Here is a 26,296-nt window from a genome sequence, read left to right on the forward strand (position 1 = left end):
GGCGCAGCCCGTTCCGCGACAGCGTCAGGTGCACCAGGCTGCTCATGTTGGCGAAGTCGGCGCGGCCCACGGCGCCGATGAAGTTGTCGGCGAGGCGCAGCTCCACGGCGCCGCGGTCCAGGCTGGGCGGCACCGCCAGCAGCCCCGTGCGGGCGCACAGCAGCGTCGGGCTGGGCGCGGCCGCGGGGCACAGGCAGCGCGGGGGACACCGCGGCGACGGCGGCGACACCGGGACCCCCGCCCCGGACACGGCCCCCAGCACCACCAGCGGCACCAGCAGCTTCGCCATCCCCACGGCCGCGCCTGGCGGGGAACCGGGGGAGGGTCACGGGGGGCGGCGGGGCACGGCGGGTCCCACCGGATCCCGGCAGATCCCATCGGGAGCCGCTGGATCCCATCGGGGCTGGTCAGACCCTCCCGATCCCATTAGATCCCCCGGATCCCAGCAGCTCTCCCCAGATCCCGGCAGATCCCAACAGATTCCCCTCGGATCCCAATAGATCCCATCAGATCCCACTGGGAGCCGCTGGATCCCTCGGGACCGGTCAGACACCCCGATCCCAGCAGATCCCACCAGATCCCATCAGACCTCCCCAGATCCCAGCAGATCCCAACAGATCTCCCCAGATCCCAGCAGTTCCCAGCAGATCCCACCGGGAGCCGCTGGATCCCTCGGGGCCAGTCAGACCCCTCGATCCCAACAGATCCCCCTGGATCCCGGCAGATCCCACTGTCAGACCCCCCCAATCCCATCAGATCCCACAGTTCCCAGCAGATCCCACCGGATCCCACCGGATCCCATCAGATCTCCCCGGATCCCACCAGATCCTGGCAGGTCCCACTGTCAGAACCCCAGATCCCATCAGATTTCCCGGATCCCAGCAGGTCCTGGCAGATCCCACCGGATCCCCGTGAGATCCCGGGGGTACCGGGACCCCCCCACACGATCCCGGATCCCGTTTGTCCCGAGGGATCCCGAGAGATCCTCTTGGCTCGCGCCAGATCCCGCCAGACCCACACGCACCACGAGATCCCAGTGATCCCAGTGAGATCCCAGTTAGATCCCAGTGACCCCAGTGAGATCCCAGTGACCCCAGTGAGATCCCAGAGAGATCCCAGAGAGATCCCAGTGAGATCCCAGTTAGATCCCACTGACCCCAGAGAGATCCCAGTGAGATCCCAGTGAGCTCCCAGTGACCCCAGGGAGATCCCAGTGAGATCCCAGTGACCCCAGTGAGATCCCAGTGACCCCAGAGAGATCCCAGTGACCCCAGTGAGATCCCAGTGACCCCAGTGAGGTCCCAGTGAGCTCCCAGTTAGATCCCAGTGACCCCAGTGAGATCCCAGTGACCCCAGAGAGATCCCAGTTAGATCCCAGTGAGATCCCAGTGACCCCAGTGAGATCCCAGTGACCCCAGTGAGATCCCAGTGACCCCAGTGAGGTCCCAGTGAGCTCCCAGTTAGATCCCAGTGACCCCAGTGAGCTCCCAGTGACCCCAGGGACATTCCAGAGAGATCCCAGTGACCCCAGTGAGGTCCCAGTGAGATCCCAGTGAGATCCCAGTGAGATCCCAGTGAGGTCCCAGTGACCCCAGAGAGATCCCTGTGAGGTCCCAGTTGTCCCAGTTGTCCCAGTTCTCCCAGTGGTCCCATTACCTCCTCTCAGGGCTCCATGTTGGTCCTGTCTGGGCGTCGCCGCGGGGCCTGTGGGGACAGGGGACAGGCCAGTATGGACCAGTACAGACCAGTATGGACCAGCACAGACCAGCACAGGCCAGTATGGACCAGTACAGACCAGTATGGACCAGCACAGACCAGCACAGATCAGTACAGACCAGCACAGGCCAGTATGGACCAGTACAGACCAGTATGGACCAGTACAGATGAGCACAGATCAGTACAGACCAGCACAGGCCAGTATGGACCAGTACAGACCAGTATGAACCAGCACAGACCAGTACAGACCAGCATGGACCAGCACAGGCCAGTACAGACCAGCACAGGCCAGCACAGACCAGCACAGACCAGTACAGACCAGCACAGGCTCCATATCCCTCACTACAGACCATTACAGACCCGTACCCACCAGTACGAACCAGTATGGACCAGTACAGATTCACATCCACCAACACAGCCCAGTGCAGCCCAGTACAGACCCACACACTCCAGTATGGCCAAATCCAGCCCAGTTCAGCCCAGTCCAAGCCAGTTCAGCCCAGTATCCCCTGTGCACACCCCACAGTGTCCCTTACAGGTTAACACGGCCCAGTACGGCCCAGTATAGACCAGTATGGCCCAGTATGGCCCAGCATGTCCCAGCACAGACCAGCATGGCCCAGCATGGACCAGTATGGCCCAGTATGGCCCAGTATGGACCAGTACGGACCAGCATGGCCCAGCATGGACCAGAATGGACCAGCATGTCCCAGTATGGACCAGCATGTCCCAGTACATCCCAGTACATCCCAGCATGGCCCAGCACAACCATGTGCATCCCAGTATGGCCCAGTGCATCCCAGTATGGCCCAGCATAGCCATGTGCATCCCAGTATGGCCCAGTACATCCCAGCATGGCCCAGTACATCCCAGTACATCCCAGTATGGCCCAGTACAAGCCAATGCAGACCCAGTGCATGCCAGTACATCCCAGTACACCTCAGTACATCCCAGCACAGCCCAGCACATCCCAGTACATCCCAGTACCTCCTAGCACATCCCAGCACAGCCCAGCACATCCCAGTGCATGCCAATACATCCCAGTACATCCCAGCACAGCCCAGTACAAGCCAATCCAGACCCAGTGCATGCCAGTATGGCCCAGTACATGCCAGTACATGCCAGTACATCCCAGTGCATCCCAGTACATCCCACTACATGCCAGTACATCCCAGTGCATCCCAGTACACCACAGTACATGCCAGTACATCCCAGTACATCCTGGTGTGGCCCAGTACATCCCAGTATGGCCCAGCATGGCCCAGTACATCCCAGTGCATCCCAGTGCATCCCAGTGCAAACCAGTACACCCCAGTACATCCCAGCGCGGCCCAGTGCATCCCAGTACATCCCAGTATGGCCCAGTGCAAGCCAATGCAGACCCAGTACATGCCAGTACACCCCAGTACATCCCAGCGCATCCCAGTACATCGCAGCGTGGCCCAGTGCATCCCAGTACATCCCAGTACATGCCATTACATCCCAGTACATCCTGGCGTGGCCCAGTGCATCCCAGTACATCCCAGTAGGCCCAGTGCAAGCCAATGCAGACCCAGTACACCCCAGTACATTCCAGTACATCCCAGCATGGCCCAGTACATCCCAGCATCTCCCAGTGCATCCCAGTGCAAATCAGTACACCCCAGTACATCCCAGTGCATCCCAGTACATGCCAGTGCATCCCAGTACATTCCAGTACATCCCAGTACACCCCAGTACATCCGAGTACATCCCAGCATGACCCAGTGCATGCCAATGAAGACCCAGTGCATCCCAGTACATGCCAGTACACCCCAGTACACCCCAGTGCATCCCAGTGCATCCCAGTACATCCCAGTACATGCCAGTACATCCCAGTATGGCCCAGTACAAGCCAATCCAGACCCAGTGCATGCCAGTACATCCCACTACATTCCAGTACATCCCAGTGCATCCCAGTACATCCCAGTACGGCCCAGTACATCCCAGTACATCCCAGTACATCCCAGTACACCCCAGTACATCCCAGTACATGCCACTACATCCCAGCGCGGCCCAGTGCATCCCAGTACATCCCAGTAGGCCCAGTGCAAGCCAATGCAGACCCAGTACACCCCAGTACATTCCAGTACATCCCAGCATGGCCCAGTACATCCCAGCATCTCCCAGTGCATCCCAGTGCAAATCAGTACACCCCAGTACATCCCAGTACATCCCAGTGCATCCCAGTACATCCCAGTGCATCCCAGTACATGCCAGTGCATCCCAGTACACCCCAGTACATCCCAGTACATCCCAGTGCATCCCAGTACATGCCAGTGCATCCCAGTACACCCCAGTACATCCCAGTACATCCCAGCATGGCCCAGTGCATCCCAGCATCTCCCAGTGCAACCCAGTGCATCCCAGTATGGCCCAGTGCAACCCAGTGCATCCCAGCGTGGCCCAGTACATCCCAGTACATCCCAGTACATCCCAGCGTGGCCCAGTGCATCCCAGTGCCTCCCAGTGCATCCCAGCACCTCCCAGTGCATCCCAGTACATCCCAGTACATGCCAGTATGGCCCAGTGCAAGCCAATCCAGACCCAGTACATCCCAGTACACCCCAGTGCATCCACGTACATCCCAGTACATCCCAGTACATCCCAGTGCATCCTAGTGCCTCCCAGCACCTCCCAGTACACCCCAGTACATCCCAGTACATCGCAGCGTGGCCCAGTCCATCCCAGTCCATCCCAGCACCTCCCAGTCCATCCCAGTCCATCCCAGCACGCCCCAGCACCTCCCAGTCCCCCCAGTTCCCCCAGTCCCGCCGGTACCTGGGGGGGGGCTCAGCCCCCGGACGCTCCCATCGCCGCTCGGGGGGGGAGGGGGCGCGGGCCTCGCCCTACCGGGGGGGCATCGGGGGGGGAACGGGAGGGGAACGGGAGGGAACCGGGGGGGGACGGGGGGGGAACCGGGGGGGGAACGGGAGGGGAACGGGGGGGAACGGGCCCGGCGGCACCGGGAACCGGGAGCGGGGAGCGGGGTGGAGGGGGGACACCGGGAACCGGGAGGGGAAACCGGGGATGGGAACCGGGATTGAGGAGATGGATCCGGGATGCGGGATGGGAACCGGGATGGGAACCGGGGATGGAACCGGGATTGAAGGGATGGATCCGGGAACCGGAATCCGGGACGGGAACCGGGGATGGATCCGGGATTCGGGGATGGGAACCGGGAATGGGAACCGGGGATGGATGCGGGAACCGGAATCCGGGATGGAGCCGGGATTCGGGGATGGATTCGGGGATGGATCCGGGATGCGGGGATGGATGCGGGAACCGGAATCCGGGATGGATCGGGGATCCGGGGATGGATGCCGGGATGCGGGAGGGCCCCGGGAGCGGCCGCCGGGCCGGGGGTGCCGGGGGTCCCGGAGCAGCCCCGGACCCGCCGCCCGGAGAGGCCCCGGTGCGGCCCCGGAGAGGCCCCGGTGAGGCCCCGGTGAGGCCCCGGTGAGGCCGCGGCCGCCGCTCGGAGCCGCAGAACCGGCGGGGCGGGGCCGGGCGGGGCCAAACGGGGCGGGGCCAAACGGGGCGGGGCGCGGCGGGAGCGCGGACGGACAGAGGGACACAGGGACGGACAGAGGGACGGAGGGACAGAGGGACAGAGGGATGGACACACGGACGGACAGAGGGACAGAGGGACGGAGAGACAGAGGGATGGACACAGGGATGGACACACGGACACACGGATGGACACAGGGACGGACAGAGGGACACACGGATGGACACACAGACAGAGGGACGGACAGAGGGACAGACAGAGGGACACACGGACACAGGGATGGACAGAGGGATGGACACAGGGACACACGGACGGACAGAGGGATGGACAGAGGGACACACGGACAGAGGGACGGACACAGGGATCGACAGAGGGACAGAGGGACGGACAGAGGGATGGACACACGGACGGATAGAGGGACAGAGGGACGGACAGAGGGACACACGGATGGACACACGGACACGGGGATGAACACACGGACACACGAATGGACAGAGGGACACAGGGACACACGGATGGACACAGGGACGGACACAGGGATGGACACAGGGATGGACACATGGACAGAGGGATGGACACAGGGACACACGGACGGACACAGGGATGGACAGAGGGACGGACAGAGGGATGGACAGAGGGACAGAGGGATGGACACACGGACGGACAGAGGGACACAGGGACAGAGGGATGGACACAGAGGGACGGACACAGGGATGGACACAGGGACACAGGGAAGGGCACACAGTCAGAGGGACGGACACACGGGCACATGGATGGACACAGCAATGGACACACGGATGGACACACGGACACACGGACACACGGATGGACACACGGACGGACACACGGACACAAGGACGGACGCACGGACACAGGGACAGAGCCACAGACCCCCCCCCGGTCCGTGCGACACCCCCGTGTGTCCCCCCAGTTCTCCCCCAGCCCCTCCCTGACACCCCCCAGGCCCCTTCCCATGGCCACAGGGACAGATGGACACATGGACACACGGACACATGGACACATGGACACATGGACACATGGACATACAGACACATGGACGCATGGACAGATGGAGAGATGGACACACGGACACACGGGCACACGGACCCCAGGGTGCACTGGACACGCACTGAAAGGACACTCTGGGACATGGGGACACTGGGCTGGGGACACTGAGAGGACATTGGGGGACACTGGGGGGACACTGGGGGGCACTGGGAGACATTGAGGGGCACTGGGGGACACTGGGGGACATTGGGGGGACACTGGGGGGCACTGGGGGACACTGAGGGACACTGGGGGGACACTGAGGGGACACTGGGGGGACACTGGAGGATACTGGGGGACACTGGGGGACACTGGGGGACACTGGGGGACACTGAGGGACAATGGGGGGGCACTGGGGGAACACTGGGACTCACTGGACAGCACTGGGGGACACTGGGGGGACACTGGGGGACACTGGGGGGGCACTGGGGGACACTGGGGGGACAGTGGGGGACACTGGGGGACACTGGGGGGACACTGGGGGGGCACTGGGGGGCACTGGAGGACCCTGGGGGGACACTGGGGGACACTGGGGGGTACTGGGGGGACACTGGGGGACACTGGGGGGACACTGGGGGGACACTGTGGGATACTGAGGGGACACTGGGGGACATTGAGGGACACTGGGGGACACTGGGGGATACTGGGGGGACACTGGGGGGACACTGGGGGACACTGAGGGGCACTGGGGGGACACTGGGGGGACACTGGGGGACACTGGGGGACACTGGGGGGACACTGGGGGGGCACTGGGGGGCACTGGAGGACCCTGGGGGGACACTGGGGGACACTGGGGGGTACTGGGGGAACACTGGGGGACACTGGGGGACACTGGGGGACACTGGGGGACACTGGGGGCGTTGGGGGCTCCCAGGCCCCGCCCCCAGGCCCCGCCCCCAGGCCCCGCCCCCGGCGCCGCCAGCGCGCGGGAAGGGCGTGGCCTCTTTGAATGACGGGTGCGCGGAGGGGGCGTGCCCAGCACCGCGCACCCGCGGCCCCGCCCCCACCGCGCCCGCGCGCCCGAGCGGGGCCTCCCATTGGTCGCCGCGCCCGGCGGGCGTGGCCTCCGGGGGGCCCCGGCGCCGCTCCGCCCTCCCATTGGCGCACTGGCGGCGGCGCCGTGACGCAGTGACGCAGTGACGCAGCGTGCGCGTCGTGCGCGCTGACGTTGCGCGGCGGCGGCGGCGGCGCTGGTGGCGGCGGCGGCGCTGGTGGTGAGTGAGGGGCGGCCGCGACCCCCGGGACCCCCAGACCGGCGCGGATCCTCCCCGGCATCCCCAGGGCGGGACCCCCCGCGCCCTCCGGGCCCCTCCCGCGCTCCCTGGGCCTCCCCCGGCCCTTCCCCGGCCCGGCCCCAGCGCCTGGAACCGGCCCCGGCAGCGCCGGGCCTGCGCCCCCTGCCCCCCGCCCCGCGCCCGGCGGAGAACGGGGGGAGCGGGGAAGGGGCGTCCTGAGGGGGGCGGCGGTGCCGTGTCCCGGTGGGGGTCCCTGTGGGTGAGGGGGGGGCCTGCTCCGTCCTGGGGGCGTTTTTGGGGTCCGTGTCACCGTGAGGGGCCCGTGTCCGGTTTGGGGGTGGTCCCTGGTACCCTCTGGGGGTCGCTTGTCCCTTGGGGGGGTGTCCCTGTCCCTGAGGGAGGATCCTTGATCCTCACGGGGATGGTCCCTTTTTGGTCCCTTTTTGGTCCCTTTTTGGGGGTCCCTGTCACCCCGGGAGGGGGTCGCGCGTGTCTCCCCCGGTTCCTGGGGGGGATCTCCCGGTCTGGGGGTCCCCACCCCCCTTCACCCCCGCTCCCCTCTCTCCGCAGGACCCTCCGGACCCTCACCCTCGCTCGCAGCCCGGGGGGGCCCCTCGGCACCCCCCGCCCGCACCCCCCATGCGCTGCCCGGCCCGGGGGGGCCCCCCCGCCACGTGAGGTGGGGGGCAGGGCCGCGTCCCCTTCGCCCCCCGCCGCCCCCCAGCCCAGCCATGATGTTCCGGGACCAGGTGGGCATCGTGGCCGGCTGGTTCCGCGGCTGGAGCGAGTGCGAGCAGACGGTGGCACTGCTGGCGCTGCTCAAGCGCGTCACCCGCACCCAGGCGCGCTTCCTGCAGCTCTGCCTCGAGCACTCGCTGGCCGACTGCCCCGACATCCACCTGCTCGAGGCCGAGGCCAACAGCGCCGGTGAGGGGGGCTCCGGGGCCGGCGGGGGGCCGGGAGGGTCGGCGGGGCTCCGGGAGGGTCGGCGGGGCGGCCACGGTTGGGTCTGGGGGATTGTCTGGGGGGTGACAGCGGTTATGGGGGTCTGGGGGGTGTCTGGGGGATTGTCTGGGGGGTGACAGCGGTTATGGGGGTCTGGGGGGTGTCTGGGGGTGACAGCGGTTATGGGGTCTGGGGGGTGTCTGGGGGGTGACAGCGGTTATGGGGGTCTGGGGGATTGTCGGGGGGGTGTCTGGGGGGTGACAGCGGTTATGGGATCTGGGGGGTGTCTGGGGGGTGACAGCGGTTATGGGGTCTGGGGGGTGTCTGGGGGGTGACAGCGGTTATGGGGTCTGGGGGATTGTCTGGGGGGTGCCTGGGGGGTGACAGCGGTTATGGGGGTCTGGGGGATTGTCTGGGGGGTGACAGCGGTTATGGGGTCTGGGGGCTGTCTGGGGGATTGTCTGGGGGGTGTCTGGGGGGTGACAGCGGTTATGGGGGTCTGGGGGATTGTCTGGGGGGTGACAGCGGTTATGGGGGTCTGGGGGATTGTCTGGGGGATTGTCTGGGGGGTGACAGCGGTTATGGGATCTGGGGGACTGTCTGGGGGTGACAGCGGTTATGGGGTCTGGGGGGTGTGTGGGGGGTGGCAGCGGTTATGGGGGTCTGGGGGTTGTCTGGGGGATTGTCTGGGGGGTGACAGCGGTTATGGGGTCTGGGGGGTGTCTGGGGGGTTGTCTGGGGGGTGACAGCGGTTATGGGGGTCTGGGGGTTGTCTGGGGGATTGTCTGGGGGGTGACAGCGGTTATGGGGTCTGGGGGATTGTCTGGGGGGTGACAGCGGTTATGGGGTCTGGGGGATTGTCTGGGGGGTGACAGCGGTTATGGGGGTCTGGGGGATTGTCTGGGGGATTGTCTGGGGGGTGACAGCGGTTATGGGGTCTGGGGGATTGTCTGGGGGGTGACAGCGGTTATGGGGTCTGGGGGATGTCTGTCTGGGGGGTGACGGCGGTTATGGGGGTCCGTGAGGGGTCTGGGGGATTGTCTGGGGGGTGACAGCAGTTATGGGGTCTGGGGATTCTCTGGGGGGTGACAGCGGTTATGGGGGTCTGTGAGGGGTCTGGGGGGTGTCTGTGGGGTGACAGCGGTTACGGGGGTCTGGGGGATTGTCTGGGGGGTGTCTGGGGGGGTGACAGCGGTTATGGGGGTCTGGGGGATTGTCTGGGGGGTGTCTGGGGGGGTGACAGCGGTTATGGGTGTCTGGGGGGTGTCTGGGGGGTGACAGCGGTTATGGGGTCTGGGGGATTGTCTGGGGGATTGTCTGGGGGGTGACAGCGGTTATGGGGGTCTGGGGGATTGTCTGGGGGGTGACAGCGGTTATGGGGTCTGGGGGGTTGTCTGGGGGGTGACAGCGGTTATGGGGGTCTGGGGGGTGTCTGGGGGGGTTACAGGGGTCCCTGGGGGTCCTTGTGCCTTCTGGGGTCTCAGGGGTCGCCAGGTCCCGTCCCTGTGTGTCGCCTGTCTGTGCTGACCGTGTTTGTCACTGGTGACCGTGTCTGTCCCTGTCCTTGGTGACCGTGTCTGTCCCTGTCCATGCTGACCGTGTCTGTCCGTGCTGACCCTGTCCTTGTCGCTGCTGACCCTGTCCCTGTCCCTGCTGACCGTGTCTGTGCCCTGTCACTGTCCGTGCTGACCGTGTGTGTCCCTGGTGACTGTGTGTGTCCCTTGTCCCTGCTGACCATATCTGTTCCTGCTGACCGTGTCCGTGTTCCTGGTGACCGTGTCTGTCCCTGTCCTTGCTGACCCTGTGTGTCCCTGTCTCCTGTCCATGCTGACCGTGTCTGTCTCTGTCCCTGGTGACCGTGTCTGTCCCCGGTAACCGTGTCTGTCCCTGTCCCTGCTGACCATGTCCCTGACCCTGTCCCTGTCCCCATCCCAGCTGCCATCTCGCAGTGGCCCCAGGAGCCCGCTGAGGGTCTGGTGGCCCTGCTGACCGTGTCCCTGTCCCTGCTGACCGTGTCCCTGTCCCAGCTGCCATCTCGCAGTGGCCCCAGGAGCCCACTGAGGTGGCTGTGGCCCTGCTGACCATGTCTGTCCCCTGTCCCTGTCCCTGCTGACCGTGTCCCTGTCTCTGTCCCTGTCTCTGCTGACCGTGTCCCTGTCCCCATCCCAGCTGCCATCTCGCAGTGGCCCCAGGAGCCCGCCGAGGCCGCCGTGGCCCTGCTGACCGTGTCCCTGTCCTTGTCCCTGTCCCTGCTGACTGTGTCCCTGTCCCTGTCCTTGCTGACCGTGTCCCTGTCCCTGCTGACCATGTCCCTGTCCCCATCTCAGCTGCCATCTCGCAGTGGCCCCAGGAGCACACTGTGGCTCTGGTGGCCCTGCTGACCCTGTCCCTGTCCCTGCTGACCATCTCTGTCCCCTGTCCCTGTCCCTGCTGACCGTGTCCCTGTTCCCTGTCCCTGTCCCCTGTCCCAGCTGCCATCTCGCAGTGGCCCCAGGAGCCCGCCGAGGCCGCCGTGGCCTTACTGACCCTGTCCCTGTCCCTGTCTCTGTCCTTGCTGACCGTGTCCCTGTCCCTGTCCTTGTCCCCTGTCCCAGCTGCCATCTCGCAGTGGCCCCAGGAGCCCGCCGAGGCCGCCGTGGCCCTGCTGACCCTGTCACTGTCCCTGCTGACCGTGTCTGTGCCCTGTCACTGTCCCAGCTGACCATGTGTGTCCCCTGTCCCAGCTGCCATCTCGCAGTGGCCCCAGGAGCCCGCTGAGGTTCTGGTGGCCCTGGTGACCGTGTCCCTGTCCCCATCCCAGCTGCCATCTCGCAGTGGCCCCAGGAGCCCGCCGAGGCCGCCGTGGCCCTGCTGACCGTGTCTGTCCTGTGTCACTGTCCCTGCTGACCGTGTCCCTGTCCCTGGTGACCGTGTGTGTCCCTGCTGACCGTGTCCCTGTCCCAGCTGACCATGTGTGTCCCCTGTCCCAGCTGCCATCTCGCAGTGGCCCCAGGAGGCCACTGAGGTTTTGGTGGCCCTGCTGACCGTGTCCTTGTCCCTGCTGACCGTGTCTGTGCCCTGTCACTGTCCCAGCTGATCATGTGTGTCCCCTGTCCCAGCTGCCATCTCGCAGTGGCCCCAGGAGCCCGCCGAGGTTCTGGTGGCTCTGGTGACCGTGTCCTTGTCCCTGTCCCAGCTGCCATCTCGCAGTGGCCCCAGGAGCCCGCCGAGGCCGCCGTGGCCCTGCTGACCGTGTCCCTGTCCCTGCTGACCATCTCTGTCCCCTGTCCCTGTCCCTGCTGACCGTGTCCTTGTCACTGTCCTTGTCCCCTGTCCCAGCTGCCATCTCGCAGTGGCCCCAGGAGCCCGCCGAGGCCGCCGTGGCCCTGCTGACCCTGTCTGACCGTGTCTATCCTGTGTCACTGTCCCTGCTGACCGTGTCCCTGTCCCTGTCCTTGTCCCCATCCCAGCTGCCATCTCGCAGTGGCCCCAGGAGCCGGCTGAGGCTCTGGTGGCCCTGCTGACCCTGTCTGTCCTGTGTCACTGTCCCTGCTGACTGTGTCCCTGTCCCTGTCTCTGCTGACCGTGTCTGTCCCGTGTCCCTGTCCCTGCTGACCATGTCCTTGTCCCTGTCCCAGCTGCCATCTCGCAGTGGCCCCAGGAGCCCGCTGAGGCTCTGATGGCCCTGCTGACCCTGTCCCTGTCCTTGTCCCCTGTCCCAGCTGCCATCTCGCAGTGGCCCCAGGAGCCCGCCGAGGCCGCCGTGGCCCTGCTGACCCTGTCCCTGTCCCTGCTGACCGTGTCCCTGACCCTGTCCTTGTCCCTGTCCCAGCTGCCATCTCGCAGTGGCCCCAGGAGCCCGCCGAGGCCGCCGTGGCCCTGCTCCTGGCCCACCTGCCGCTGCTGCAGCCGGGCAACGCGGCGGCCAAGGCCGAGTACATGAAGCGGCTGCAGAAGGTGCTGGCGGACGCCATCGAGAGCAATCGCTGCGTGGAGGAGTCGCGGCAGCTGCTCTCCTACGCGCTCATCCACCCGGCCACCACGGCCGACGACCGCAGCGCGCTGGCCCTGTGGCTCGGGCACCTGGAGGAGCGCCTGGCCCCGCCCGGGCCCCCCCAGCGCCGGCCCCCGGCCCACGAGTGGCCCCCGGAGCCCCCCGAGCCCGGGGGTGGCGGTGGTGGGGGGAGCAGCGCGGCCGGAGGGGGCGGCGGGGCGTGGGCAGAGCAGCACCCGGCGGGCACGGCCCCCCGGGAGAACGGACACCCCCCGTTCCAGGCGCCCGGAGGTACCGGGGAACGGGGCGGGAACTGGGGAGAAACTGGGGGAATGGGGCAGGGAACGGGGCGGGAACTGGGGGAACGGGGAAAAGGGGAAAGGAACTGGGGGAACGGGGCAGGGACTGGGGAGAAACTGGGGGAACGGGGTGGGAACTGGGGGAACGGGGTGGGAACTGGGGGAATGGGGTAGGGACTGGGGGAATGGGGAAAAGGGGAAAGGAACTGGGGGAATGGGGCAGGAATGGGGGAAATGGGAGGAAATGGGGGGAAAACTGGGGGAAATGGGGCAGGAATGGGGGGACGGGGAAAGGAACTGGGGGAAAGGGGAGGGGAATGGGGCGGGAACTGGGGAGAAACTGGGGGAAATGGGAGAAACTGGGGGAATGGGGAAAAGGGGAAAGGAACTGGGGGAACGGGGCGGGAACAGGGCGGGAACTGGGGGAACAGGGAGAAACTGGGGGAATGGGGAAAGAGGAGGGGAACGGGGCGGGAACTGGGGGCAGGAACTGGGGGAATGGGAAAAAGGGAGGGGAAATGGGGAAGGGGACTGGGGGGAACGGGGCAGGAACTGGGGGAAATGGGGAGAAACTGGGGGGACGGGGCAGGAACTGTGGAGAAACGGGGGGAAATGGGGGAAATGGGGAGGAACTGGGGGAACGGAGCAGGGACTGGGGGAAATGGGGTGGGAACTGGAGAAATGGGGAGAAACTGGGGGAAATGGGGCACAAACTGGGGGAACAGGAAAAGGGTTGGGGAGGGGGCAGTGGGGACAGGGAGGGGGTCCCACTGGGGGGAAGAGGCTGGACAGGGGGAGAAGGGAGAGCCTAGAGGAACCCTGGAGATCAAGGTGGGATTTGGGGGGTGGTCTGACCCCGTGGGGCTGTAGCACAGACCCCAGGGGTGGGGAGGGGTCTCTGTTGCCCCCCCTGACCCTTTTCCCCCCCCCTGTCCCCCCAGCCCTGCCGTGCCAGCTCCACCCCAGCCCCCTGAAGCGCTCCCTGGCCCTGGTGCCCGGCAGCCCCCAGCCCCCCGGCCCTGGCGGGGACTGGGGGGGTCCCGAGGAGCCCCCCGCCGCCCCCCCAGCCCCCCGAGGGGCCCCCCCCGCGTTCGGGGAGCACGCGCCGCTGTCCCCCCAGAGCAGCGTGGCCTCGTCGGGCAGCGAGCACACCGAGGAGCCCGGCGGGAGGAACTCCTTCCAGGAGGACGGCAGCGGCATGAAGGGTGGGCGGGGGTCCTGGGGGGGGGGCTTTGGGGGTCCTAGGGGGTTCTGGGGGGGCTTTGGGGGTCCTGGGCGGGTTCTTGGGGGGTTTGGGGGGCTCTGGGTGGGTTCTGGGGGGTCCTGGGGGGTCCTGGGGGATTCTGGGGGGGCTCTGGGGGTTCTGGGGGTCCTGGGGGGGTCCTGGGGTGATCTGGGGGTCCTGGGGGGGCTTTGGAGGGGTTCTGGGGAGGCTTTGGGGGGTTCTGGGGGTCCTGGGGGGGCTCTGTGGGTTTTGGGGTGGCTCTGGGGTCGCTCTGGGTTTTGGGGTGGCTCTGGGGGTCGCTGTGGGTTTTGGGGTGGCTCTGGGGGTCGCTGTGGGTTTTGGGGGGGTTCTGGGGGGGCTCTGGGGGGTTTTGGGGGGGCTCTGGGGGTCCTGGGGGGCTCTGGGGGTTTTGGAGGGGCTCTGGGGGGGGTTCTGGGGGGGCTTTGGGGGGGCTCTGGGGGTCCTGGGGGGTTCTGGGGGCGTTCTGGGGGATTCTGGGGGGGTCCTGGAGGGGCTTTGGGGGGATCTGGGGGGGTTCTGGGGGTTTTGGAGGGGTTCTGGGGGGGCTCTGGGGGGGCTCTGGGGGGGTTCTGGGGGTTATGGGGGGGCTCTGGGGGGCTTTGGGGGGCTCTGGGTGTCCTGGGGGGGTTTGGGGGGGATCTGGGGGGGCTCTGGGGGTCCTGGGGGGGCTCTGGGGGGAAATTTGGGGGTCCTGGGGGGCTCTAGGGGGGCTCTGGAGGGGCTCTGGGGGTCCTGGAGGGCTCTAGGGGGGCTTTGGGGGGGCTTGGGGGGGATCCTGGGGGGGTTCTGGGAGGGTTTGGGGGGTTCTGGGGGGGATCTGGGGGTCCTGGGGGGGCTTTGGGGGTCCTGGGGGCTCTGGGGGGGTCCTGGGGGGGCTCTGGGGGGTTTTGGGGGGGCTCTGGGGGTTCTGGGGAGGCTTTGGGGGTCCTGGGGGAGCTCTAGGGGGGCTCTGGGGGATTCTGGGGGGGCTCTGGGGGTCCTTGGGGGGGTCCTGGGGTGATTCTGGGGGGGCTTTGGGGGTCCTGGGGGGACTTTGGGGGGGGTTTGGGGGGGCTCTGGGGGTCCTGGGGGGGTTCTGGGGGGGCTCTGGGGGGGCTTTGTGGGGGCTTTGGGGGGTTCTGGGGGTTCCTGGGGGGCTCTGTGGGTTTTTGGGGGGGCTTGGGGGGGCTCTGGGGGGCTCTGGGGGTGTCCTGGGGGGATTCTGGGGGTCCTGGGGGGTTCTGGTGGCTCTGTGGGTTTTTGGGGGGGCCCTGGGTGGCTCTGTGGGTTTTGGGCTGGCTCTGTGGGTTTTGGGTGGCTCTGTGGGTTTTGAGGGGTCTCTGGGGGTCGCTGTGGGTTTTGGGGTGGCTCTGGGGGGCTCTGGGGGTCGCTGTGGGTTTTGGGGGGCTCTGGGTGGCTCTGGGGTGGCTCTGTGGGTTTTGGGTGGCTCTGTGGGTTTTGGGTGGCTCTGTGGGTTTTGAGGGGTCTCTGGGGGTCGCTGTGGGTTTTGGGGTGGCTCTGGGGGGCTCTGGGGGTCGCTGTGGGTTTTGGGGGGCTCTGGGTGGCTCTCTGGTTTTTGGGGTGGCTCTGGGGGGCTCTGGGGGCTCTGTGGGTTTTGGGGGTCTCTGGGGGTCCTGTGGGTTTTGGGCTGGCTCTGGGGGGCTCTGGGGGGCTCTGGGGGTTTTGGGGTGGCTCTGGGGGTCGCTGTGGGTTCCTGGGTGGCTCTGTGGGTTTTGGGGGGGCTCTGTGGGTTTTGGGGTGGCTCTGGGGGCTCTGAGGGTTTTTGGGTGGCTCTGGGGGTCGCTGTGGGTGTTTGGGGTGGCTCTGTGGGTTGTGGGGGGCTCTGGGGGCTCTGGAGGTTTTTGGGGTGGCTCTGGGGGTCCTGCGCTGGCTCTGGGTGGCTCTCTGGTTTTTGGGGTGGCTCTGGGGTGGCTCTGGGGGTCGCTCTGGTTTTTGGGGGGTCTCTGTGGGTCGCTGTCCCCTCACTTTCCCCCCCCCCCCGTGCCCCCCAGACGTCCCCTCTGTGGGTTTTGGGGTGGCTCTGGGGGTCTCTGGGGGTTCTGGGGGCTCTGGGTGGCTCTGGGGTTTTTGGGGTGGCTCTGGAGGTTTTTGGGGTGGCTCTGGGGGCTCTGTGGGTTTGGGGGGCTCTGTGGGTTTTGGGGTGGCTCTGGGGGTCGCTGTGGCTCTGGGGTGGCTCTGGGGGTCGCTGTCCCCTCACCCCCCCCCCCCCTGCCCCCCAGACGTGCCCTCGTGGCTCAAGAGCCTGCGGCTGCACAAGTACGCGGCGCTGTTCGCGCAGATGAGCTACGAGGAGATGATGACGCTGACGGAGCGGCACCTGGAGTCACAGGTGGGCACTGGGGGAGGGACTGGGGGGACTGGGAGGGACTGGGAGGGACTGGGAGGGGACTGGGAGGGGACTGTGAGGGCACCTGGAGTCACAGGTGGGCACTGGGGGGACTGGGGGGGACTGGGAGGGACTGGGAGGGGACTGGGAGGGACTGGGAGGGGACTGGGAGGGACTGGGGGGGACTGGGAGGGCACCTGGAGTCACAGGTGGGCACTGGGAGGGACTGGGGGGACTGGGATGGCACTGGGGGGGACTGGGAGGGACTGGGGGGACTGGGAGGGACTGGGATGGACTGGGAGGGACTGGGGGGGACTGGGAGGGGACTGGGATGGCACTGGGAGTGCACTGGGAGGGCACCTGGAGTCACAGGTGGGCACTGGGGGCACTGGGGGGACTGGGAGGGACTGGGAGGGACTGGGAGGGCACCTGGAGTCACGGGTGGGCACTGGGGGCACTGGGAGGGGACTGGGAGGGGACTGGGGGGACTGGGGGGGACTGGGAGGGACTGGGAGGGACTGGGAGGGACTGGGAGGGGGCTGGGAGGGACTGTGAGGGCACCTGGAGTCACAGGTGGGCACTGGGGGGACTGGGGGGGACTGGGAGGGACTGGGAGGGGACTGGGAGGGACTGGGAGGGGACTGGGAGGGACTGGGGGGCACCTGGAGTCACAGGTGGGCACTGGGGGGGACTGGGGGGGACTGGGAGGGACTGGGAGGGACTGGGAGGGGACTGGGAGGGACTGGGAGGGGACTGGGAGGGACTGGGGGGCACCTGGAGTCACAGGTGGGCACTGGGGGGGACTGGGGGGGACTGGGAGGGACTGGGAGGGGACTGGGAGGGACTGGGAGGGGACTGGGAGGGACTGTGAGGGCACCTGGAGTCACAGGTGGGCACTGGGAGAGGGACTGGGGGGACTGGGAGCACTGGGGGTGCACTGTGAGGGCACCTGGAGTCACAGGTGGGCACTGGGGGCACTGGGAGGGACTGGGAGGGACTGGGAGGGCACCTGGAGTCACAGGTGGGCACTGGGAGAGGGACTGGGAGGGACTGGGAGGGGACTGGAGTCACAGGTGGGCACTGGGGGCACTGGGAGGGACTGGGATGGCACCTGGAGTCACAGGTGGGCACTGGGGGGGACTGGGGGGGACTGGGAGGGACTGGGGGGGACTGGGGGGGACTGGGGGGCACTGGGAGAGGGACTGGGGGGACTGGGGGGGACTGGGAGGGGGCTGGGAGGGGACTGGGAGAACTGGGAGGGCACCTGGAGTCACAGGTGGGCACTGGGAGAGGGACTGGGGGGACTGGGAGGACTGGGAGGGACTGGGGGGATTGGGAGAGGGACTGGGGGGGACTGGGAGGGGACTGGGGACACTGGGAGGGACTGGGAGGGCACTGGGGGGATTGGGATGGGACTGGGGGGGGACTGGGGGGGACTGGGAGGGGGCTGGGAGGAGACTGGGGGCACTGGGAGGGGACTGGGAGGGGACTGGGGGCACTGGGAGGGGTCTGGGAGCACTGGGATGGCACTGGAAGGGGCACTGGGAGCACTGGAAGGAGCACTGGGATGGCACTGGGATGGCACTGGGAGCACTGGGAGCACTGGGATGGCACTGGGGTGGCACTGGGATGGCACTGGGAGCACTGGGATGGCACTGGGAAGGACACTGGGAAGGACACTGGGATGGCACTGGGAGCACTGGGATGGCACTGGGATGGCACTGGGAGCTCTGGGATGGCACTGGGAGCACTGGGAGGGCACTGGGATGGCACTGGGAGCACTGGGATGGCACTGGGAGCACTGGGATGGCACTGGGAGGACACTGGGAGCACTGGGGTGGCACTGGGAGCACTGGGATGGCACTGGGAGGGGTCTGGATGTCACTGGGAGCACTGGGATGGCACTGGGATGGCACTGAGAGCACTGGGAGCACTGGGAAGGCACTGGGAAGGCACTGGGAGCACTGGAAGGGGCACTGGGAGCACTGGGATGGCACTGGGAGCACTGGGAGCACTGGGATGGCACTGGGGTGGCACTGGGATGGCACTGGGATGGCACTGGGAGCACTGGGATGGCACTGGGAAGGCACTGGGATGGCACTGGGAGGGCACTGGGATGGCACTGGGAGCACTGGGATGGCACTGGGAAGGCACTGGGATGGCACTGGGAGGGTACTGGGATGGCACTGGGAGCACTGGGAGTGCACTGGGAGGGCACTGTAAGGGCACTGGGAGGGTACTGGGAGTGCACTGGGAGCACTGGGAGCGCTGGGATGGCACTGGGAGCACTGGGATGGCACTGGGAAGGCACTGGGATGGCACTGGGAGCACTGGGAGCACTGGGATGTCACTGGGAGCACTGGGAGGGCACTGTAAGGGCACTGGGATGGCACTGGGAGGGCACTGGGAGCACTGGGATGGCACTGGGAGCACTGGGATGGCACTGTAAGGGCACTGGGAGGACACTGGGAAGGCACTGGGATGGCACTGGGATGGTACTGGGATGGCACTGGGATGTCACTGGGAGCTCTGGGATGGCACTGTAAGGGCACTGGGAGGGTACTGGGATGTCACTGGGAGCTCTGGGATGGCACTGGGATGACACTGGGATGTCACTGGGGTGTCACTGGGAGCACTGGGAGGGCACTGGGAGCACTGGGAGCACTGGGAGCGGGGTGACCCCCCCGCCCCCTCCCCAGAACGTGACCAAGGGGCACTGGGATGGCACTGGGAGGGTACTGGGATGGCACTGGGAGCACTGGGATGTCACTGGGAGCACTGGAAGGGGCACTGGGAGCACTGGGATGTCACTGGGATGGCACTGGGAGCACTGGGAGCGGGGTGACCCCCCCGCCCCCTCCCCAGAACGTGACCAAGGGCGCCCGGCACAAAATCGCGCTGAGCATCCAGAAACTGCGGGAGCGGCAGAGCGTGCTCCGGGCGCTGGAGAAGGTGACTGGGGGCACTGGGAGCGACTGGGAGCGACTGGGAGGGGATTGGGGGGGCTGGGCGGGACTGGGAGGGGACTGGGAGGGGCTGGGGGGGGATTGGGGGGGACTGGGAATGGGATAAAGGGAACTGGGAGGGACTGGGAGGGACTGGGATGGGACTGGGGAGCACTGGGAGGGGATTGGGGGGGACTGGGAGGGACTGGGAGGGACTGGGAGGGGATTGGGACGGACTGGGAGCGACTGGGAATGGGATAAAGGGAACTGGGAGGGACTGGGAGGGACTGGGAGGGGACTGGGAGGGACTGGGAGGGGATTGGGGGGGATTGGGATAAACTGGGAGGCACTGGGAATGGGATAAAGGGCACTGGGAGGGACTGGGAGGGACTGGGAGGGGATTGGGGGGGACTGGGAATGGGATAAAGGGGACTGGGAGGGGCTGGGGGGGGACTGGGAGGGACTGGGAATGGGATAAAGGGAACTGGGAGGGACTGGGAGCGACTGGGAGGGACTGGGAATGGGATAAAGGGAACTGGGAGAGACTGGGAGGGGACTGGGAGGGACTGGGAGGGACTGGGAGCGACTGGGTGGGGATTGGGAGGGGATTGGGGGGGACTGGGAGGGGATTGGGGGGGACTGGGAGGGACTGGGAGGGACTGGGATGGGGCTGGGAGGGGACTGGGAGCGACTGGGAATGGGATAAAGGGAACTGGGAGGGACTGGGAGCGACTGGGAGGGGACTGGGAGGGGACTGGGAGGGACTGGGGGGGGTCGTGCCCTGATGTCCCCTGCTGTCCCTGCTGTCCCCTGCTGTCCCTGCTGTCCCCTGCTGTCCCTGCTGTCCCCTCCTGTCCCCTCCTGTCCCCTGCTGTCCCTTGCTGTCCCCTGCTGTCCCTGCTGTCCCTGATGTCCCCTGCTGTCCCTGCTGTCCCTGCTGTCCCCTGCTGTCCCTGCTGTCCCCTGATGTCCCTGCTGTCCCTGCTGTCCCCTGCTGTCCCTGCTGTCCCCTGCTGTCCCCTGCTGTCCCCTGCTGTCCCTTCATGTCCCTGCTGTCCCCTCCTGTCCCCTGCTGTCCCCTGCTGTCCCCTGCCATCCCTGCTGTCCCCTGATGTCCCCTCCCCACCAGGACATCCTCGAGGGGGGCAACCTGTGGACGGCGCTGCAGGAGCTGCAGCAGATCCTGGTCACCCCCATCAAGGCCTTCCGGCCCCCCCCGGCCGCGCCCCCGCCCCCCGGGCCCGCCCCCGACGGGACCCCCGCCCCCCCCGACGGGACCCCCGCCCCCCCCGAGGCCTTCGCGCCCCCCCCCGAGGCCGAGCCCCCCGCGGCGGCCGTGCCGGACGGGGACATCCCGGGGCAGTTCACGCGGGTCATGGGCAAGGGTGAGACTGGGGAGGGGGCTTGGGAGGGGGCTGGGGACATCCTGGGGACATCCCGGGGACATCCCGGGGCAGTTCACGCGGGTCATGGGCAAGGGTGAGCGTGGGGAGGGGTCCTGAGGGTGGGGAGGGGTCCTGGGGACATCCTGGGGACATCCTGGGGACATCCCAGGGACATCCCGGGGCAGTTCACGCGGGTCATGGGCAAGGGTGAGTGGGGAGGGGTCCCTGAATTGGGGAGGGGTCCTGGGGACATCCTGGGGACATCCCGGGGCAGTTCACGCGGGTCATGGGCAAGGGTGAGCCTGGGGAGGGGTCCTGAGGGTGGGGAGGGGTCCTGGGGGTGGGGAGGGGTCCTGGGGACATCCCGGGGCAGTTCACGCGGGTCATGGGCAAGGGTGAGTGGGGAGGGGTCTCTGATTTGGGGAGGGGGTCCCAGGGTGGGGAGGGGTCCCAGGGACATCCCGGGGCAGTTCACGCGGGTCATGGGCAAGGGTGAGTGGGGAGGGGGCTTGGGAGGGGGCTGGGGACATCCCGGGGACATCCCGGGGCAGTTCACGCGGGTCATGGGCAAGGGTGAGTGGGGAGGGGTCCCTGAATTGGGGAGGGGTCCTGGGGACATCCCGGGGACATCCCGGGGCAGTTCACGCGGGTCATGGGCAAGGGTGAGCGAGGGGAGGGGGCTGTGATTTGGGGAGGGGTCCTGGGGACATCCTGGGGACATCCTGGGGACATCCTGGGGACATCCTGGGGACATCCCGGGGACATCCCGGGGCAGTTCACGCGGGTCCCTGATTTGGGGAGGGGTCTGTGAATTGGGGAGGGGTCCCGGGGGGTGGGGAGGGGTCCCTGAATTGGGGAGGGGTCCTGGGGACATCCTGGGGCAGTTCACGCGGGTCATGGGCAAGGGTGAGTGGGGAGGGGGCTGTGATTTGGGGAGGGGGTCCCTGAATTGGGGAGGGGTCCTGGGGACATCCTGGGGACATCCCGGGGCAGTTCACGCGGGTCATGGGCAAGGGTGAGCGAGGGGAGGGGTCCCTGATTTGGGGAGGGGGGTCCCTGATTTGGGGAGGGGTCCCTGAATTGGGGAGGGGTCCCTGAATTGGGGAGGGGGCTGGGGGTTTTCCAGGGTGTTGGGGCGGGGTTTGGGGCATCCTGGGGCAGTTTTGGGGCAGTTTTTGGGGCAGTTTTTGGGGCAGTTTTTGGGGGTTTTGGGTCATTTTTGCCCCCCGACCCCCCCGCAGTGTGCACCCAGCTCCTGGGGGGGTTTGGGGCAGTTTTGGGGGGATTTGGGGTGGTTTTTGGGGCAGTTTTTGGGTTCTGACCCCCCCGCAGTGTGCACCCAGCTCCTGGGGGGATGTGGGGCAGGTTTTGGGGGGATTTGGGGCAGTTTTTGGGGTGGTTTTTTGGGCAGTTTTGGGGGATTTTTGACCCCCCGACCCCCCCCGCAGTGTGCACCCAGCTCCTGGGGGGATCCTAGGGTGATTTTTGGGGGATTTGGGGTGGTTTTTGGGGATTTTTGACCCCCGACCCCCCCCTCAGTGTGCACCCAGCTCCTGGGGGGGTCTGGGGCAGTTTTGTGGGTATTTTGTGGGGATTTTGGGGCAGTTTTTGGGGATTTTGGGGCAGTTTTTGGGGTCTGACCCCCCCTCAGTGTGCACCCAGCTCCTGGGGCAGTTTTTGGGGCAGTTCTGGGTGATTTTGGGTCAGTTTTTGGGCTCTGACCCCCCCGCAGTGTGCACCCAGCTCCTGGGGGGGTCCCAGGTCAGTTTTTGGGGCAGTTTTTGGGTTCTGACCCCCCCGCAGTGTGCACCCAGCTGCTGGGGCAGTTTTGGGGTGGTTTTTGGGGCAGTTTTTGGGGCGGTTTTTGGGGTGGTTTTTGGGGGGTTTTGACCCCTGACCCCCCCGCAGTGTGCACCCAGCTCCTGGGGGGATGTGGGGCAGTTTTTGGGGTGGTTTTTGGGGCAGTTTTGGGGGGTTTTTACCCCTGACCCCCCCGCAGTGTGCACCCAGCTCCTGGGGGGGTCCCAGGACAGTTTTTGGGGCAGTTTTTGGGCAGTTTTGGGGCAGTTTTTGGGTAATTTTTGCCCCCCACCCCCCCGCAGTGTGCACCCAGCTGCTGGGGGGGTCCCAGGTCAGTTTTTGGGGCAGTTTTTAGGGGATTTTGGGGGGTTTTGACCCCCCGACCCCCCCTCAGTGTGCACCCAGCTGCTGGTGTCGCGGCCGGACGAGGAGAACATCACCACTTACCTCCAGCTGCTCGAGAAGTGCCTGAGCCACGAGGTACCGGCCTGGGGGGGCTCCCGGGGGTCTCTGTGCGCCCCCCCACCCCCGTGACCCCCCCTGACCCCCCCTGACCCCCCCCGACCCCCCCAGGCGTTCACGGAGACGCAGAAGAAGCGGCTCCAGTCCTGGAAGCAGCAGGTGCTGAAGCTGCTCCGCGCCTTCCCCAAGAAGGGGCCCCTGGACGGCCCCCCCGGATACCGGCCCCCAAAAAGGTACCCGGGGGGGTGGGACCCCTCCCCATAGTGCTGGGACCCCCCCACGATCCCCCCATGGCACTGGGACCCCCCAAAAAGGTACTGGGGGGGCTGGGACCACCCCCATGATCCCCCCAAAAGGTACCTGGGGGGGCTGGGACCCCCCCATGATCCCACCATGGCACTGGGACCCCCCCATGGCACTGGGACCACCCCCAAAAAGGTACCCGGGGGGGTGGGACCCCTCCCATAGAACTGGGACCCCCCCATGGCATTGGGACCCCTCCCCAATAGCTCTGGGACCCCCCCAAAAGATACCCGGGGGTGTGGGACTCCCACCATAGCACTGGGACCCCCACCATAGCTCTGGGAGCCCCCCATGACCCCCCCAAAAGGTACCTGGGGGGGTCCAGGACCCCTCCCCAATCCCCGTTCCCACCCCCCCAGTCTCTCTCTGTGCCCTGGGTGGGGTTTGGGGGCTGCTTGGGACCCCTCCCCAAAATGCCCCCAGACCCCCCCATGTGTGGAGCTCGATCCCTGTTCCACCCCCTGAAATTTGGGGGGGGGTCTGGGGCAATTTGGGGGGATCAAAGAAATCTCTTCCCCCTCCCCACTTTACCTTTCTCCCCATTTTGGGGGGGGTCTCCCCTTTTTGGGGGGGTCTCTCCTGTTCTGGGGGAGTCTCTGCTATTTGTGGGGGGGTCTCTGGGGGTCTCATTCTCCCCCTGACCCCCCCTGTGTCCCCCCAGCTGGGCCTTCGGCTCCAACTCGCTCCCCATAGCTGGCTCTGTGGGGGGGGGGGCGGCGGGGGGGGGGGGTCCCGCCCCTTCGCGCTGCCCCCCCGGGCCCTGCCCCCCCCCGCCCGCCTGGGGCTGCTGGGACCCCCCGGGGGGGCGCCCAGAGCCCCCCTGGGAGCGCCCCCCGCCCCGCTGGGCGCGCAGGGACGGCAGGTGAGGGGGTGGGGGGGAATTTGGGGGGGGTTTGGGGGGGTTTGGGGGGGTCTGGGGGGGGGTTTGGGGGGAGATGGAGATTGGGGAGGGGTCTGGGGGAGGATTCTGGGGGGTGAATTGGTGGGCAGGTGATGATTTTGGGGAGATTTCGGGGGATTTTGGGAGTTTGGGTGAGATTTTGGGGGGATTTTGGGGGGTTTCGGGAGTTTTGGGGAGGATTTGGGGGGGATTTGGGGGGGATTTGGGGGGGGGAGTCTGGCAAGGAATTGAGGGGGGGTCTGGGGGGATTGGGGAGGGGTCTGGGGGAGGATTCTGGGGGTGAATTGGTGGGCGGGTGGGGATTTGGGGGGATTTTGGGAGTTTTGGGGGGGTTTTTGGCAGGTTTGGGACAGATTTTGGGAGGGATTTGGGGGGGATTTTGGGGGATTTTGGGGGGGATTTGAGGGGGGGATTTGAGGGGGGTTTTGGGGATTGGGGAGGGGTCTGGGGGAGGATTTTTGGGGGTGAATTGGTGGGCAGGGGGGATTTTGGGGAGAATTTGGGGGATTTTGGGAGTTTTGAGGGCGATTTTGGGAGGTTTGGGACAGATTTTGGGGGGAATTTGGGAGTTTTGGGGGGGTTTGGGGGGGTCTGGGGGGATTTTGGGGGGAGATGGGGATTGGGGAGGGGTCTGGGGGGGGATTTTGGGGGTGAATTGGTGAGCAGGTCAGGATTTTGGGGAGATTTTGGGAGTTTGGGTGAGATTTTGGGGAGGATTTTGGGGGGAATTTGGGAGTTTTGGGGGGGTCTGGGGGGATTTTGGGGGGAGATGGGGATTGGGGAGGGGGTCTGGGGGAGGATTTTGGGGGTGAATTGGTGGGCAGGGGGGGATTTTGGGGAGAATTTGGGGGGTTTCGGGAGTTTTGAGGGGGATTTTGGGAGGTTTGGGACAGATTTTGGGGGGAATTTGGGAGTTTTGGGGGGGTCTGGGGGGATTTTGGGGGGACATGGGGATTGGGGAGGGGTCTGGGGGAGGATTTTGGGGGGGGATTGGTGGGCAGGGGGAGATTTGGGGAGATTTTGGGAGTTTGGGGGCGATTTTGGGGAGGATTTGGTGGATTTTGGGGGGGGATTTGGGGGATTTTTGGGGGGATTTTGGGGGGGTTTGGGGGGAGATGGGGATTGGGGAGGGGTCTGGGGGAGGATTTTGGGGGTAAATTGGTGGGCAGGTGATGATTTTGGGCAGATTTCGGGGGATTTTGGGAGTTTTGGGGGATTCTGGGGAGGAATTTGGGGGGATTTTTGGGGAGAGTTTGGGAGGTTTGGGGGGGATTTGGGGAGATTTTGGGGAGGGATTTTGGGAAGGATTTTGGGGGAGGATTTTAGGGCACAGATGAGGATTTTGGGGAGGGTTTGGGGAGGATTTTTGGGGGATTTTTGGGAGTTTTGGGGAGGATTTCGGGGAGAATTTCGGTGTTTTATTGGGGGGGGGCACACCCGCCTGTCCCCGCTCGGTTCCATCGGGGTGGGAGCCTCTCCCCCTCCCCCTGCAGCCCCTTTTGGGGGGTCTCCCCCACCCGGGGGTGCTGCCCCCACCCCCCCTGACCCCTCCTCGCCCCCCCAGAGCCTCTGGTTCGGGGCCGGGGGGGGCCCGGGGGGGTCCCCCGGGAGCCGCGGGGCCGTGCAGAGAACGCACTCGCTGCCCGTGCACAGCTCGGCGCTGCTCGCCTTCCCCCAGGGTACAAACTGGGGCGGGGGGGACACAGAAAATGGGGAGGGGGGCACAGAAAATTTGGGGGGGGGGGACACAAAAATTGGGGGGACAAAATAGGGGGGAACAAAAAATGGGGGGAACCAAAAATGGTGGGATACAAACCGGGAGGGGACACAAAAAGGGGCGGACAGGAAGTGGGGGGGGCACAAAACGGGGAGGGACCGGAAATGGGAAACAGGAAATGGGGACGCAAAAACGGGGGAGTGCGGAAAACGGAGAGAGACCCCAAAAAACGGAGAGAGACCCCAAAAAATGAGGGGGGGGACACAAAAAAATGGGGGGGACACAGAAAATGGGGGGGACACAGAAAATGGGGGGGGTCCATAAAATGAGGAGCCCAAAAAAACCGGGGGGGGAGTTCCTGTGTTGATTTCTGGGGGAGGGTAAAGGGGTGAGGAGCGCCCCAAAATGGGGAGGGGGCCCCAAAAATGGGGAGGGGGATCCGTGAGGGGGTGGGCTCAGGGATGGGG

General features: G+C 66.4%; 2 protein-coding genes across 2 annotated transcripts in view; one reads left to right on the plus strand and one right to left on the minus strand.

Annotated features, from left to right (window-relative positions):
• Window positions 1-8: 8 nt before the first annotated feature.
• Window positions 9-1,757, minus strand: LOC117011366 (leucine-rich repeat and fibronectin type III domain-containing protein 1-like; the record flags this gene model as incomplete). Its single annotated transcript, XM_033086725.1, has 2 exons — window positions 1,657-1,757; window positions 9-303 (listed from the first exon to the last, which is right to left on the minus strand). A coding segment is annotated over exon 2 (281 nt), but the record flags the coding sequence as incomplete, so codon positions are not given.
• A 6,361-nt stretch (window positions 1,758-8,118) lies between these two features.
• The window catches only part of LOC117011367 (protein Smaug homolog 2-like), a 19,169-nt gene continuing 991 nt past the window's right edge, over window positions 8,119-26,296 (plus strand). The window contains 11 exon segments of the mRNA XM_033086726.2: window positions 8,119-8,454; window positions 12,284-12,736; window positions 13,686-13,949; window positions 16,210-16,319; window positions 19,182-19,268; window positions 20,391-20,646; window positions 22,841-22,926; window positions 23,020-23,141; window positions 23,873-23,915; window positions 23,918-24,073; window positions 25,677-25,791. Of these exon segments, the coding sequence (XP_032942617.1) occupies window positions 8,259-8,454; window positions 12,284-12,736; window positions 13,686-13,949; window positions 16,210-16,319; window positions 19,182-19,268; window positions 20,391-20,646; window positions 22,841-22,926; window positions 23,020-23,141; window positions 23,873-23,915; window positions 23,918-24,073; window positions 25,677-25,791 (1,888 nt within the window). The 5' untranslated portion in view covers window positions 8,119-8,258.

This window comes from Catharus ustulatus, unplaced genomic scaffold (genome assembly GCF_009819885.2).
Source record: "Catharus ustulatus isolate bCatUst1 unplaced genomic scaffold, bCatUst1.pri.v2 scaffold_121_arrow_ctg1, whole genome shotgun sequence".
In the NCBI taxonomy this organism is placed as follows: domain Eukaryota; kingdom Metazoa; phylum Chordata; class Aves; order Passeriformes; family Turdidae; genus Catharus; species Catharus ustulatus.